The sequence below is a fragment of the Tachysurus fulvidraco genome, chromosome 2 (genome assembly GCF_022655615.1).
Source record: "Tachysurus fulvidraco isolate hzauxx_2018 chromosome 2, HZAU_PFXX_2.0, whole genome shotgun sequence".
Taxonomy (NCBI): Eukaryota; Metazoa; Chordata; class Actinopteri; order Siluriformes; family Bagridae; genus Tachysurus; species Tachysurus fulvidraco.
Window position 1 is genome coordinate 6,793,837 of NC_062519.1, and position 17,162 is coordinate 6,810,998.

Consider the following 17,162-nt stretch of genomic DNA (forward strand, 5'->3'; position numbering starts at 1 on the left):
GTTCTGCTTGATAACTCTGGAAAGCCAAGAAAATGTATAATCCATTGTCTAAATCTCTTATTTTTTTCTTGTCTCCTGTAGTCACCTCCAAAAGGTGCGACAATTCCATACCGCCCTAGCCCCTTACCCGGGGCGGTACTGCTCTCTGGAAATCAGGTGAGAATTTCACTGCTTATAAAACTCCGGTAGAGCCATAAGACTAACACCACTCAGTGTTACCCAGTCCTATGCTGACACAATATTTAAAACATTATATGTCTTAAAGTATATGGACACCTGATAATCACACCCATAACGTGAGGCTTCTCCAGATTGGAGCTATGCCATGTCTTGCATATGCGATGGCTACAGATGGTATTGACTCAAACACGCTGAACACCTTTGGGATAAACTGGAAAGCCGACTGAACCCCAGGCCTCAATACGTGAGTGCACTAATGCTCTTATAGCCGAATGATCACAAATCCCCACAACCACACTCCAACATCTGGTGGTAAGCCTTCCCAAAGGTGTGGATGTTATTATCTAGAGCGAGTTTTAATAGTCAGGTGTGCACATACTTTTACCATAAAGTGTGTGATGGTATAAACTACATAGTTCACTACTAGGAGTGGTTTGTTTTGTTTCATTCCACTGTTGGATTCTTCATTCTGATTGGTCAGGATGTTTGGAAACACTTTTTTTTATATCAGAAAGCTCATTCGCCTTCCTATAATAATAGGCAAATTATTATTATTATTATTTTTTGTTTTGTCGTGTGTGTGAGGAGACGATCGTGTAACGTTTTGGAATGAGTCTCCAGTGGCAACACCTGTTTCTTTAAGTTTTCTTACACTGGAAAGTTTTCAGGATGTAGGATAAGTTGCATTTTTTTTTCTCTTATTTTGTTCAAGAAAAAAAAGAAGTGACGCCGGTGAGGGACTGTTTATAGTCTCTGTAACAAGGGATCACAGGAACGATGATGTTTCGAGGACATTTTTTATCCACAACTATAAATGAAAAAGTGACATTCTTTATAAGAACTGTCAAACCGCTGTGGTGTGAGAAGAATGATTTTTATTTTTATTTTTTTAAATTGTGCAGTTTTTGAAAATAATCAACTAGTCACCGCATCAGTTTGTCACCACATCACACTACCCTACTGTTGACTATTTTCCCATCACGCCACAGCCTGTTGTGTTTTACTCCTTACATATCAGTAATGGAAAATGAACAGCTATAATGAGAACATGAATCATCATGAGAACTGATTCATCGTAATACTCATTAAGAGTGAGTATTCATTAATTAAAGTGAAAAAGCAATCTGCTCATCATCTCTACTTTTTTTCAATCAAAGACATTGTCCAGACTCCTCAGGAACATGGAATAGACCATGTCTGTAGTAAAGAACATGGTTTAACACTGTTTGAGGAGCGTTCGTGTAAATAAACGATGCAGTGTCTTAACAGGGTTTTCAGATCTCCACTTTAATGCTTTTCAACCCCAAACAGCTCTAAATGATTTAGTCACTTTTCAATAATCTGTATGTGAATAAAATTTTGTATTCGTTTTTGATAAATGATGGAATAAAAGAAAAATAATGTTCTAGCTACGAGACTTTTTTTTTCTCTAAAACCAGCAGGATTTGGACAAAATTCATGAATATAGAAGCTGTAAATCAGTCAAGATGTTATTGGTGTCCCTTTAAGTCAGTTTTAAACTTACGGTTTCTTGGATATTGGTTTGGGTTTGAATAATATTAATGTTGATTTCAAGGGAAAAAGTCTCTGTGTTTAGGAATGTGCCGATATTCTGTTGTTACATCATGGACATGCTGTATTTAAATCAGTAAATCCGAAAGACTCCATATATCAGGTGCCTTTTTTTTCCTTTATTTGCTAATCATTCTCTACATGTTTGATTTATTTGTAATCACACAGATTTGTGTGTAATGTGTGAGATCCAGTCACGAGAATGTTCTAGAAAAAAGATCTATATAAGAAATGCTGTAAAGTAAGAATGCTTTCAGAAATATATATATATATTTAAGTATTTCTTTTTATTCATCTACAAAATCAAAGTGAATGAGCAGAAGAAAATGACTAAAATATAAAAAAAATTTTATTGGAACACATTTTGTGAAAAAGTGTTCATTTCCCCTGTGTATGGAGACAGGGACAGTTTTGGGACAGTCCCTAAACAATTTTCTTTATAACACTTTCTAGTTTTATTCACTGTGGCCATATAAAACACACTACTATATACCTTTCTTGTTGCCTTAGCTCTTATACCTTTAAAGTACATGTGTTTGTAAACAAGAAAATATCAATATAATGTACATTTAAAACAAAATTAAAATGGGAAAATTAAAAAACAAAATGTAACTGGATCATAATTATCTTTAAAAGGACACTAAGCTATAGACACCTTTCTAGACTGGAGATACATAATAAGCTGGTTTTCACACTGGGACTGAATCAGAGTGTGATCATTCCCACTGTCCCTCACAGTATTGGTCTGGTTTCAGACTCAATGACAGTGAGCTATTAGTTCCTCAGGGGCTCTTGTTTGCTTAATTCCACTCAAATATAAACTGTTGTAGAAAGGACATTATTTACGTTGACATTATTTACTGTAGAGTGTCACCCATGAGGATGAGGTTCCTTTCTGACCCTGGTTCCTCTCAAGGTTTCTTCCTCATATCATCTCAGGGAGTTTTTCCTCACCGCCATCACCTCAGACTTGCTCATTAGAGATAGATGTTAGAGATATTGTTATTGGAGGTATTAGAGGGACGTAAGCACAAACAAATTTTCGGATTACCTGAGATTGACTGACAAGCACTGTTGGCATTCTGATTCGATAGTAGCTTCATTTTAAACTTTAAACATTTATTCCGTTTCTATACTTATGTAAAGTTGCTTTGACACAATTGTTAAGCGCTATACAAATAAAATGAACTGATTTTATTTATGCTTGATACATTTCGGTTCAGTGTAAATGATACTGTATTATACAGTGTATACTATAAGTTCTACCTTACAGTATATCATGGCAACAAGGAAGGGAACAGTTTCTTATCCTTTACTGTAAGAGCAAAAATTTCCCGACGCATCATGTTACAAGAATATCGGCACTTTTCATCCCACACTAACTCTCCTGTAATTGTTTAACCTCCAGAATGATCGAGCATCTTTTTAACTTATCGTTTATGCTAAAGTAGAATGGCTGTAATGTTTATCTACCCTGGCATGACTGTTCGTTAGCAGCACTCTTGCGCGTGATCAATCAGACTCATGAATATTCATCATCATTAAAACTGGTTTTTGAGTCACTTGCTGGTGCCAAAAAAATAATATTAACTAATCAGAGAAGCAGCAAGTTTGGCGGTGCGAGACAAATGTTTATCTGCTTTACTTCGTATGGCCATCATACAAATGCACCTTAAAAAAATAAATAAATAAATATGGCTTGTGGCAATGATATGCAAATGGTTTGTGTGTCTCTGTCCCCGTCTGCCTCTTTAAGGTTTTCGAAGCTTCTGAGTTTGGGTCTCACCCTCTTTTCTCAGTGGCTCAGGGAGCTCTGGATCTGCAACAAGTGAGTATCACATTAATGACGGATGTAATCAGATGGGCAACTAGCTTGCCGCTGCATCTTGACGGTAATTATTATTAGTAGAACTGCCTCAGTGCATGGAGACGGGGTTTGTTCTCCTGCCATGCTACATGTCGCATGTTGCAACCAGACTTGCTCTTGAGCCAGGGAGAATGACAGCACTCTTTCTTTTTTTTCTTTGGTTTTCATTTTCCTTTAGGTTTTGCGCATGGCTTTATTTATATTTTGACATGAAAGGCACAATCCTCAGCTAGTATCAAACAGCCAGGACAATTTTGTGTCTGGTTCTTTAGAATTGAGCAAGAGCTACAAGGCTAAAATTGCTAGCAAATGAAAAAAAAAACCTTTAAATTCATTAACCTATAACGCCTACAGTCAAATTGGAACAATATCATCATGTAAATTGCATCTTGCATAATCAACATGGCTACCTCACTACTGTGTGCTCAGTAACACTCCTCTTCAAAATGGCCACCACCACTCATTTGAACTTTTTTGTTTTGTTTTTAACTCTTATTTACTTATACCTGTCTGTTGCACAGTGTCAGAAACCACTTTAAAAATATACATCACTGCTTGTATATTTTTAAATTATTGTGTAAGTATTTAGTCGTATCTGTTAGCTTCTCCTAGATAGCAGCTTTATTAGCCTTGTAGCTACAGTACGAAAAGCACTTCAAACTTCAGACACCAAACAACTCCTTTTGTAAGTGCAGATATAGTAGCATTACATTTTTTTGGCTGAAGTATATGTATAGTCCTTGAGAATGATTTATAGCATCTGCAAACATTTCACATTCTTCTCAGTATTTTGCCCTAGAGGTGTGGAGCAATCTAGCATTCTTGCTGGGTTTGTTTGCAACTTGACGAATCGTAAGTTTTAAAACAGATTGAGCTCCTTTTTGAACTTCTGCTGTGCTTCAGGGACAAATGACTGTTTTATATATGAAGTGTCATGAATTACAAAATATACACCTGCACATACACACAGCCTTATTCATGGATCACTAAGTAAAGTTTTGTGGCAATGTTTATGTTCATGTTTAGCATAAATACACCAAACCAAAATATAAATAAGAATATTAGCTAGATTGCTAGTCAACATGCTATATAACCTCCAGTCAGGTTTTCAATCAGCCAGACTTACTTTTTGACAAAAAAAAAGACTGCATCTTCTGTGATATCAGGATGTTCAGCGTTAAAGTCCTGGTTAGTGATAAAAATCAGCTATTCCACAGTCAACAGCTTAGCACGCTGAGAGCTGAGGGGTGCCGAATATCAAGGCCAGGTGCCCTCTTGTCTCCATGTTTGTGTGTGTGAGAGGGATTAGTGTGATTTTGAAGTTCTTATCTGACTAGAGCTAAAACAGTGGAGGCATATGACCTGTGTTGACGTACATATGTACACAAACACAGAAAGAATAAAACAGGGATGTTGAGCAAAAACATTTCTGTCTCACCTGTGAGCCAACACACTCACGTAAATTGTTAGGGAAATTGGGGAGCATCACCAACAGAACATCTCCTACTAATGAGGGTTCCATAGGAGACTGTGTCTGTGTGTGTTAGCAAAAGAGAATTGAGTGGGATTATAGTGCATTAAGTGTTCCTATAAATACTTTAGACACTATTTACGAGGGCACTGTGAGACACGAGAAAGTAAGAGAGCAAGAGAGAGTGAAGTAATTAAATGAAATCGTTCAACAGGAGTGTCCTTCTTTCCGATCCCTAACTTGTCTTGTCTTTTACTGGTAAAGAGAACTAGAGGTAACATTCTAATAAACGAATGTATTATCATATATTATGGCACATCACATGTATCTGGTTATGGTAACCGAGTCCGCAGTAATGGTATAAAAAAATAAGTAAATAAACCTGTTATTACATTAACTTATATTTACATTTTTGGCTTCATTGATGATCAAATGTAATATTGGTGAGTTAGACAAATTATCCATGGAATGCACCTTGAATATCTAGGGTGTTATTTATTTTAGCTAATTCAAGCCAGCAGGATATTTGGAAGGAAAACCAAACCCCTTACTTAACATAGATGAAACTGGTTCAGAGAAGCCAGTGTTGTTGATTTCCGCTAGGTGATAGGAAGTGCTTCTTATCGCTAGGCAGAATTGCCAAACTCCGCCCACTGTTCACACACCTCCCCTCTCCACCCACAGCATTTTTCCACAAGGTGAACTGAATTCCATGATTGTGCCACTAGAACAGGTTTTATATAGCACGACATTAAAGCAAAAAAAAAGCACAGATGTATTTGAAATTGAAGAAAAGGAGTCTCTTCTTTCCCTAGACCGCTCTTTTTTTCCCTTAAAACTTGTGACTGATTGCTCTTATTAAACACAGCACTCGGTAACACACGCCATGCTTTTCCTGTGGCATGACCTATAATTTGCGCATCACTAGCTTTTTGTATTTTCTTCCCTTCTCTTCCTCTTGTGCAGTCTTCCCATCGCTCCTCTTGGTTTTCCACTTTCTTCTTCTCCTTCCTGCTCTTCCTCCCACTCACTTTTCCTCTGCAGTATGTTTAAACTTTTAAACAGGCTTATACAAGAGAGCCTCTGGGAATAGCACGTAGCACTCTCTTTAGCACTCTGCTAACTGAGCCTCACATCTTCTTTAATGCCAAGGCCCGAATTCGCAAGTTCTTTCGGTTCGAAAGTAAAACTCTTCAGAGACACAATGCCGTCTTGAAGCTTTGCGCTTCACTAATAGCAGTGGTTCAGGTGTGAAGAACACAAGCTTTGCTTCAGCCTTAAACCTCAAGTAGGTGAAACGCATGAAGTGTAAGATACTTTAAAAACACATGTTTTTCCCCTCTTGCAGGCATACACTGTACAGAACCAATATGGCATTCCACATTCAGAGGTAAGAGCTGTGGATATTCTTGCTCCGTACTTACAATGATACTTTTATGAAATGGCTAAATCAGTTCAGTTGAATTTCACCAAATTTGTAACTTATTTCATGTGAATGGTTCTAAATGTTACTGTTATGGTTACGTGAAGGTCCTCATTTGTTGATAGTTTTATAACTTGCACAGTTTTTTTATACAAGCAAAATCTGACCACAGTTTGCTTTATAGATAAATTATGCATATATTGTTCATAAAATTACCGTAGGTTCAAAATGGTCAGTTATTATTAGTTAACTTAATAATAACATGCTGAGATCTAGATCAAACTTGTTCAGAAAAAGGTTTCTCAGAAGGTTTACTCAAGAATATAAAAAAGGACTCATAGGGAGTTCCAAATTTGACAGTTTTAGTTGCCTAACTACTATTATTTGGATGTTATCATTTATACACTATTAAAAGTAAGTCAGTCAGAGGTTCAATGTCATACCAGCAAAAAACCTAAAGAAAATTTTGGCTCATGATCCTTGTTTGGTTCTGCAATACAAGATGTAGTATTTTTCAACTAGATAGATCCATCCACATAAAGCAAGCATTTGTGAAACATTTTTATTTCTTTGTGGTACAAATGTAAATGGTTAGGATGTTATCTAAAGATTTGTGCCATGACAGCATGGTCATGTAGCCTATATGAGAAAAAACTTGATTAACTCATTTTTTTACCAGACCTTTTTTTGGAATTTGTTGTTTTGCCGTGTCCATGTTCAGCATTGTATTTCTGTATGTCATCCTCTACAGTGGTGGTTAATGGCTAATAGGAAAGAAGACACTCAGGGCTTTAGGAATTTTCACACAAATGAGTATATCTTTAAAGTAAATGGTGATTTCAAATCCATTTCTTTTCTCTGAGGAAAAAAAAATCTTATATATATATATATATACTGATTGAAAATGTCATAAGTCAATTGGTGGAACAGAACTCTGGTGTACTGATAAAAAGCATTATAGAACCCTTTCATTGGCAAAATCTTGTTAAAACCTTATTTTCTCGTAATTAGTACTTCACTTACATTTAATGATTTATTCGTCTTTTTCCCTATGTATGTCTTTCTCAGCTGGCCAAGCTGCACCAGTTGTCCATGCAACAAGGTTTGACCCCAATCGCTCAGCCAGCAGCTACAGCCGTCCTGCCTGGTAGGTTTGCCCAGTTTTGTAGAGCAGCAAAGAAAAAGCTTGAGAGAAAGATCTTTAAGATGGTCTGTCTGTATGGAACACTGGAAGGTGCTTGGCCCTATTTTCCTATGAACACAGTAGTGTTCTAATATTGAAATCCAATTGAAAGTCTCTCAAAACTCTCGACTAAATAAATTATCATGGTTGGCAGTATCTTCAGAAGTCGTCTCACATTAAAACACCTGCAAACAGAAATTATGTCCACTGAACCTCCCAGCAGTGTCTCTCAGCATTGCCACTGCACCTGTACTCCATTGGCCATATGGTACGTGTAGATTAGACCTGGGTAAAATAGGGCCAAGCCTGGCTGGGATTTCACAGTAAGCACCAGAGGCTTTTAAAGCCTGTTTCCAATTTCCAGCCAAGCCTAAGGATCTTCTGATTCTCCAGAGACCAGCAGACTTAGGATATTAACCCCATTTTGTCCATCAATTCTGGGACATCTCTCACCATGTCTAGGGATCCAATATGTTTGTTTAGTAGCAAGGCTTTTTCCCCCCTCGAGCAAGCCCTTTTGTACAGCACCAACCGTTAAGCATTATGTTAAATAAGCACTTTGGCTTGCCGAAAAAGACGGAGGGGGAAAAAAGCCTCGAAGCAATTTCCGTGCGTCGGAAGCAAGCACAATGGTAGCCCTCGTCTTGCTAACCGAAGCTTGGAGAGCATATCCCTCTCATGAGATGGCTGAGGAATTCGATTATGTTAGAGGTAAAAAGCTCATCAGTCAAGGCAGTGTTTCAGTCTATTAAAAAGGGCTCCTGACGGTTACAAGAGCTGGCTGAGGGCCCGGTTTAGATAAGATGTGCGGAAGTGGAGTCAGACGAATGCGACTAGGAGTACATCCAGGTAGATCAGCAGACAGTAGCAAATGTATCAAGCCAAAAGAAGTCGTTCTTTGCATATAATACCAACTTCGTAATTCTTTGAATTGTAGATGAGGAATATTTAGGGGAAGTGCTCTTTTTAACTCCTTTTAACAGGCTTCAAAAATGGAATTTGCTTCTGTGTTGTTGTACTCATGTTCGAAATTTCTTTGAATTTCACCTAGTTTATATTTCACACAAATGCTTTTACCTTCAAAGTAACTGTTCAATATCAAACCCATTTCTACTCTGAGATCTACCTAAAATTTGATGGTGTTACACAAGTTTATCCCAACAGAGTGAAAACCATCTCAAACTCAAAAGTCAACAGTGTCATAAGTCATTTTATATCATTTTATAGAATTAATTTCTTTATACTGATTGAAAATGTCCCATAAGTCAATTTTTCAGTCTCCGTTGATGGAACGGACCACCGACATACCAGTAAAGTGTTCTGTTCTCTGCCTAAAAAACAAGTTGGTTTGACTTTCATGATGACACCCTGTCATTAAAGTCAATCTAAAATGTACAATCTTGGTTTAACGCTTCATTTGTTACTCACACAAACGAGTAGGTGCAATTTTCTTTGCTCCTGAATCCAGCAGGCCTTGCTAAATGCTCCTCAGCTCCTTCTCTAGGGAACTGAATCTTGTACAATGAAAAATAACATGCATTACCTACTCTATAAGACCCCTGAGGAAGGTTTCTTCAACCAAACACTTAGAAAATAAAGACAAATCCATCACATCCATACTAAACCTCATCAAACAAAGACCTCACTGTAGCTGAGAATTTTCTTTCAGCTTGTCAGACAGAAATAAGAAGGACCGGCATCCATCATGTTTCATCCAGGGCATTTCAGAAGCCCAAGATATCAGCTTCATGCCAGGATGAAGTAATGAGCGATTGCTGGTGAAGGGAAAGGTGGAATTGTTTAGAGTTGCAAAATGCAATCGAGTTTACTATCCTGAGCTGTGTTAACTCCATATCGCTCCTCTTTCTCAGCAGGCATGGACACCAGCACCCAGACAGCATCGCAGGAGCTCCTCATTCCAAACGACGTAAGAGCTGCATGCTTACATTTTCACACTTTTTTGGTGCACGTGATACATTTGTGGCTTCATTTTTTACAGCTGTAATTTAGTTACAGTCTCCGCTAACGAGGCTGCCTGTCTTTACTATCTGCAATTTGGGAGGATTGAAACTGCAGCCATGTGGTTTTAAAGCACAGCTTTATTTTACCTGGCATACGAGCTGAAGAGGTAGTCTGTTCCCGCGTAGCCTGAAAGGTGCATGTTTGCGTTGTAATGTGGTTTGAATTGTAATGCGGTCTGAAAGAGCTCATGCTATATAAATATCAACTCGACTCAGACAAGCATTATAAGAAGGATCCGACACAAATAATAAGCAATATCAAATCCAGCGGGAAAAAAAAATACATCAAATATCTGGTGGTGGGTTTGTTTAATATATTAATGCAGAAGACACATTGACATGCACCCATGGGCTTGTTGGTGATCGTTTCTGGCTGTTCATAACTCATAAAAGAGCGACGCAGCCCTTAAAGGCATTCCAATATCCTTCATCTAGCTTTTCATATTTCATTATGTAACCTGTCGAGACAAATAGACGTCAGTTTGTTCATCCGTCCGTCCGTCCGTCCACCTTTTACCCCGATTCGCTTCTTTCAGAGGCGCTTCAGTTGGGCTCGATCTAGCCACATCAGCTAATGTACTTTGTCACAGTGCTGCTGTCAAAACAGAGTGTAGAGAAAAGCAACTCTTCATTCTGTCATCGAAGCCCGGAGAACATTAATGGGTGCGTCATGGCTGTGCGACGGGGCTCCCCCTGCCCTGATCTCTCTCTCTGAGCCCACTAGATAATCCACTGGCTCCCGACCTGGCCGAGAGCTCCTGTAACAAACCGCCCCATCCTCAACAGTACATCGAATGCTTTTCTATTTTAAGATCCTCCGCTCAGGCAGGGAGGAGAATCTGTTGTTATTCAGTGTTGGGTTTTTATTAGTCATGCTTCATAGCAGAAAGGATTCTTGGGATTGGTATGAGACAAGTGAACAAGTGCAAAGAATGAAGTTTCAAGGACAATGCAATGCTCACTTTTAGCTTCAGAAGTGTACGCAGCCTTAAACACATCTCCAAAGCCTCTTAATACACTTCTAATTGTTTGTTATTTCATTAGCTGAATATAAAAGCTGATGAGGTTAATGGTCAGGTGACCTTGTCAGAAAATAAAACTGGTGTTAATTGTCTGGATCTTCGAATAAATCTGAACTCAGTTAATGGAAGGAAAATAATCCATAACAGGGAAGTGTGATGCAGCCTGACCTGATCTGAGTACGACAGTACAACAGACATTGTTGTCACGTCTACCAGCTATAACCAATAATAATGCTTGCTCTTGAAGTTAATAAGATGGAAAAAATAAGCAAAAGACATCATCCTCTATAATTCCGTACAGCTTCACCATGGCCTGGGACAAAGTGCTGACCATGTAGACGTTAAACGTAAATGTTAAGTGTTAAATAAAGCTTTTAACTGCCTTTTGTCATTAGATTATGTGCCGCTACATCCATTCAGGTTTGCTAATTAGAAGCAATAAAAGTATTAGAACAAGTGCATTAATATAAATATAATGCAGTTTCTGTCTTTCAGATAAAATACTGTTACTGATAAATTCATGACCTAACTCGCAATGTCATATTAAATCTACCTGATTTATAAACCTTTACGAATGTGTCGCAAACTTCAAAGAACATAAGTTTACCTCCGAACAGAATCAAATGTGAATGTTTCCACAGTCATATTCCCCCCAAAAAAAGAGAGAGCGAGAACGTGGCATATATTATTGAAATGGCCTCACAGTGTAGTGATTCTGCACCAAGGCGAGATCAAACAGACATCAAACGCCTGACAGAAGGAAGTTGTTTATCACAAGCAATCACATCTTCCTCTCTAGAGAAGCTCCTTCTTCACAGCAGCCCTCCCCACTAGGTTTTCACGAACATGTGGCAATTAGACAGGGATCAGAGCTGGTTCTCGGGAACCCAGCGGCACAGACATCAGGTCTATAAGACTAAGGCCTGGCCGAGACCGGCAGGATCAGAGAGAGCGGCCTTGTCTTTGCTGAGCCGTGGCCTTTTTTTTTTTCTCCCTGGATTTTTTTAAATTATTAAGGTCAGGCAAAAATAGACCTAATGCTGGTTTAGGACTTGAGGTGGATTTACCCAGGCTGATGTGATTTGTCCCCATAGTGGCAATATCTTCAAAGCAAATAAGTCAAAAAAATTTTTAGTTTGCACACTTCTGCTAAGGGGTAAAAAAAAAACACCAAAAAATAGGGAGTGGAAGATGCTGTTTATTGTGTCTTGAGGATGGGGTGGATGAATAATTCAGCTTTTCATAAAAGCATAGGATGAGGATGGACCCTGCTGGGGTAGCGGAAAGACCTGGAGGTCTTCCACCAAGCACTTAGACACCGACATATTCAGCTGAGCCATTAATAGCCTCAGGCACCAGGGAGAGCAGTGTGACAAATCAGGAGCTTCAGCAGCAGCAGCCATATGACTTGTGAGGAAAGGAATGTTCTGTGGGTAAAACACACACAGAGATACGCTCAGCCACTCACAGCACGAGGGAGGAACACAGCGACAGAGTGGGTGAGCAAAATTTAAAAAAAAAAAAAAGAAGGAGCTGTCTGTCAAACGCTTGCCAAAACCCGCCAACACATCTGCATGGGGTCACTTTTTCATCGTCCGAGCTTGACATTAGTTCCTCGGCACCATTCAGAGCCTGCGATTCAGACCCTGAGCTTTGGAAAACGTTCTGATAAACTGTGAATCTGATCCAGGCTTCGACGCCAAGTTTTCAATGCTAAGATCGATAGGCATTTAATGGCACAGAGAAGTGAAGCACGTCCAGTGAACGCGCCTTGTTTTGCACGGTTTGAAGAGCTGCCGTCAAACGCAGATTGAGGAGTTTGTAGACTACACTTGACAGGCTATCTGCTTCACACAGTAAAGCACCGCAGGTTAACAGATGTACACAAGTTTGAAAGCAGGGCTCCAAAACATAGCCAGAGGGTTCCATGGTACAGTGTTATTTTGAGGTGATGATGAAGAGGTTGAAATAGGAATTAGTTATTCTTTATTAAAAAAAAAAAAAAAAAAAAAGATTTAAACATGTATTTTCCAAATCAGGGACCTCCACAGAGTACCAACATTTTTGGATGATTAAATCTGAACCACTTTGTGTCATGTCACAACAAAGAATCCCTTGATCCCTGACCAGACTTGATTGATTGACATCATCTTGTGAACATACTCTATCATCAATCCAAGACATCCAAATAATTAGGAGTCTCAAACCTAAAGCTGCTTTTTGTTTTCAGGCCCAATGTATTACTCGGTGTACTGAGGTCCTCACAGTTATTGAAAAATGTCACACTCAGCTGTCTCTGCTGTACCGTCTGTAGTGCTGGCATCATTCTTCTGACAAGTTTACAACCAACACAGTGTTCCCAAATGATCGAGATGCACTTAATGAAATATGAAACAGAATTTGCAGTGAGAAAAAATAAATAAATAAATCATATTCAGTTAATCCCAATTGTGCAGCAAAAAAATCCCACTACTGCATCCAGAAAGTTCAGGTCTGTTGCCTAAAAACCATGAGAGGTAAATAATACAGGGATTTATAATTCACCAGCCATATGCTAAAAAGTCAAGGTGCTAAATTGGCCATGCCCACCAACAAAAAAATTTTTTCTCCCACTTCACCTTGTATGGTTCCCTTCATTATGTTCTTCTCTGTCCTCACAGCTGATTGGTTCCATCATCGGCAGGCAAGGTACAAAAATCAACGAGATCCGCCAGGTTTCCGGCGCCCAAATCAAGATTGGCAGTCAGTTGGACAGCACCAGTGACAGACACGTCACCATCACAGGCTCTCCAATCAGCATCAACCTAGCGCAGTACCTCATCACATCCTGGTAAGCACCACAACTGCTTGGCTGCAGTTCAGCTGTGGAGCCAAGAAATTGGTAGCCATTGTTACCTATATGCTGATTTTCATCATGCCTTGATATTACCCTTGGGTGTTTTTCCGCTGCACAAAATACCAGAACTTTAGGCTCAATCCCATACAATAGCTTGCTCTTTGCTGGATGGCTTTTTTGTACCTGAGGAGACTTGGACTGCTGTTTTTGTGGCAACAAGACAAAACGTCTGCAATATATTCAGTCATTTATTTTCATTGAGTGATGATGAATGGCAGTGATAACACAACATACAGTAGCAAGACACAACAAATATCAGCAAAGTTTAGCTCCATGCAAAAGAGAACTGAAGCGTTTTGTTAACCAATAGGAGCAAGAGTTGGTAGTATACTGTACTTCTGTTCCCTTCCCCCATGACTATTAAACATTATCCATGTTTTTTGCTTCTACACTTTAGTTCCTACTCTCAGCTCCAGAGCCAATGATAATCCCTGTGTTTAATACCTTTCTTTTTGCTACATCAATCCCTTTAAAAATTTGGTGAAAATTGCTAAAAGCTAAACGATGTTTCAGGCTCGTTCTGATCGTACAGTGATGCACCGCATGGATGCATTTTATGCAGAAGCAGTTCCTTCAGGATTTTATTTTTAGCGGGAAGAAATCTGATGTGGGTGGATTTATATACGTTCCCTAGCTAGCTTGTGTGAATATCTCACTAGCCTGGCCATACCAGTGTACCGGTGAAAAAGCAGCAGTATCCTAAAGATAAGAACACCCACAAGCGACCAGTTTAGAGTGACATCGCTGCCAGGATCAGTACATTTATTAGGAGAGAGAGAGTTCCAATGATTCCTTGGATGGTTGATTAAGTGTTTTGCTCAAGGACCCAATAGTGGCAGCTTGGCAGTCCTAGGACTTTTAATCAGCAACCCAAAGCCTTAGTCACTCCAAATTTAAAATTTTCTGCTATAGAAGAGCTTTCAGATGCCTCTATTGTTACAAACCGAGATTATGGTTATTTTTTCTCATTATTGTTCAGGATATTTTTAAAACCATTTTTTTTAAAACCACCTCAAATGAGCCTCATCAATAATTTTAACCAAACGGCTTATTTTACAATTCATCTGCGTTGAATTTCCAAGATAAAAATGCAGTAATTTTTATGGCAATCACTGTCATTTGGTGGAAAAAAAAATACAGAAACAGCAGACGTTCTGCTATTGTTTAAGCCGGTCCTTGATTCTGAATGTGCAGTGAGAAAACACTCTTGGATAAGGATCATTTTGTGATGATTTTAGACACAAATTGGGACCTTTACAACCAAAAACAGGCCACAAAATAGTACCCAGTAGTTCCTCGAATGACAGACATAGTGTTACTACAGTGGAGAAGACAATTTAAAAAGACACCTAAGTGAGGAATTATTTAATAATAATGGTGGTGGCTTGTTAGAGTGCACTGACTGCATTTTATACCGTCGAGAGTCCCAATTTGATCAAAAAACAGTTTCGTGGTTTCATGAACGCTTCAGCGTTTACTGGTGTATCGTCAGCTTTAACGTAAGGCGACGACCTAATAAATTTCATAACCGACTCGAGCGAATGAAAAGAACCATCAGATGTCTTCTAGAGATAGCTTAATAGCATACATCAAATCCACATCAAAATATAATAATCGTTGATGATAATAATAGCTCAGTGCGAGTCAGTGAAATGTGTTACGCTGCTTGTTTGCTGTAAGCTGATTACAGTGCAATATAGCTGAAATGTTTCCTGTATTCTGACAGAAACTCTGACAGTTTTCACACAATCACACACATTGCTGGAGACACTCATTTTCATAGACATAATCAGATGTCAGTGGCACATTTATAGGCCTCTATCCTGAATCAGCGGGTGTACAGAATGACTCATGAATAATAAATGGAGGCTCATCCCAGGTGTGTTCAACAAGCAGACTGCTGCACGGTCAGTCTTTATAATAAGCTCCTTTTTAATTCATTCCGTATCCTTTTCCATATTCAGCACGGAACAAATTTCTCGTTGGTTTTCGGGACACTTTTGTCTTGTCCGAGTTTTATCTGATTCGATATAAAACGTACATCATTTTCCCTTTGCACTAAATGTAGTCCATTACACAAAGTGTGTTCAGTGGTCAGTATTTGCTTTTTATAAGAGCTTTGAGATGCGTAATATGTCATAGTATTAACTTTAGTACACTAAGGTTCTGTCTGGATGAAGGACCGTTTTGTGATATGTTTTGATATCCCATCTAATAAAAACTGACATTATTACAAATTTGAAGACAATTACAAAGTATAAGTTCAGTGTTCTTTGTATTGCACTTTAAACACTAGACATTGCCACAAAGCAGATTTAGAGAACTATATAAATTTATTATCTATTAGTATGATAAATTATATTATCCTTATTAAGTAAGCCAGAGGTGGCAAGGAAAAACTACAAGAGATGAGGAACCTTGAAAGGAACCAGCCGCAAATGGGAGAGGAACTTAACAGAAACTTATAATGTATAGTTTTAACTTAAAGTGTCACATCAAAGTTATTACGTGTTCAAAGATGGAGACTTGAGTCGAAACCGTTCTTAGAAATTGCGGTCCTAATGCTATCCAGGAGAGAAAATCTACAACCATCTTTATGGTTTCTTTGTTATGCCATCTACTGTAATCTCATTGTGGTCACTTGGCCACCTACGAGTTCATCCAGTTGAGAAAGTTTAATCGTCCCACAAAATCATATCGATAATAAAAGTACAAGGAGATTTTTGAATTAATTTTCAACTAAAATCTTAATACCGAGGTCACAACTTGCCTTAACCGATATCATTTGTCTTAGCAAAATCACTTGGCTCTTGCTTTTTTTACAGTACAGTAAGGAACTGGTTATTAATATTGCATTAAATTGATTAATATTACATTAACTATTGAGACATGAGCATTAAACATTAAATAGAGAAATTTGTTGAGGGAGGGACCATTTACAGCTGCTACACCGCAACCGATAACAGGGAAGATATTCCATTACATGTAACATTAAATGAAACTATGATCTATTAAAGGATCTGACTTTCATCATTTAATAAAAATTGGAATTGTTGGAAAATTCTCTGCAAGATAAAGAACACTCCAGAGCTTGCTGTTAGAGGAAAATACAAGGACCCAGGCCTGGATTCATTTCCTTTAACATAATTGCATGAAGTGTTTATCATTTTCTTATTTCTTACTTGTAGGTCATCTGTAACTACATGGAACTATAGGGATGTAAAATGAAGTGCGGTTTGAGATTGGTTAATTATTTTATTTTGTCTTTTTAATAACCAGAGACAAAACCAATATTACTAGGTACATGCCAGTTAAGTCCATTGTAATACAATAAAAAAAAAAGACAAATAAAGTATGTTGTATGCTAAATGAACAATTTATTTACACAAAATGAATGTTATATAAACAGTAGCCACTGCCTTGTTTTTTGGGGTAACTATTTCCTTATGGCACAAAGAACTACTACAGAAACATCTACTCGATTACATGAATATCCGAGTGCTATTGAAATACAAGCTAATTACCAC

At 38.3% G+C, this 17,162-nt stretch overlaps 1 protein-coding gene across 6 annotated transcripts in view; it reads left to right on the top strand.

Annotated features, from left to right (window-relative positions):
- The window catches only part of pcbp4 (poly(rC) binding protein 4), an 85,118-nt gene that overhangs the window by 65,269 nt on the left and 2,687 nt on the right, over nucleotides 1-17,162 (top strand). For 2 of the 6 annotated variants that reach the window (XM_047810370.1, XM_027167825.2), the window contains 6 exons: nucleotides 82-156; nucleotides 3,509-3,580; nucleotides 6,439-6,480; nucleotides 7,582-7,660; nucleotides 9,568-9,623; nucleotides 13,400-13,569. In XM_047810370.1, coding sequence (XP_047666326.1) covers nucleotides 82-156; nucleotides 3,509-3,580; nucleotides 6,439-6,480; nucleotides 7,582-7,660; nucleotides 9,568-9,623; nucleotides 13,400-13,569 — 494 coding nt within the window. Of the gene's footprint in view, nucleotides 1-81; nucleotides 157-3,508; nucleotides 3,581-6,287; nucleotides 6,339-6,438; nucleotides 6,481-7,581; nucleotides 7,661-9,567; nucleotides 9,624-13,399; nucleotides 13,570-17,162 lie in introns of all 6 variants that reach the window. The other 4 variants (XM_027167828.2, XM_027167823.2, XM_027167824.2 and 1 more) reach the window with 4 other exon arrangements.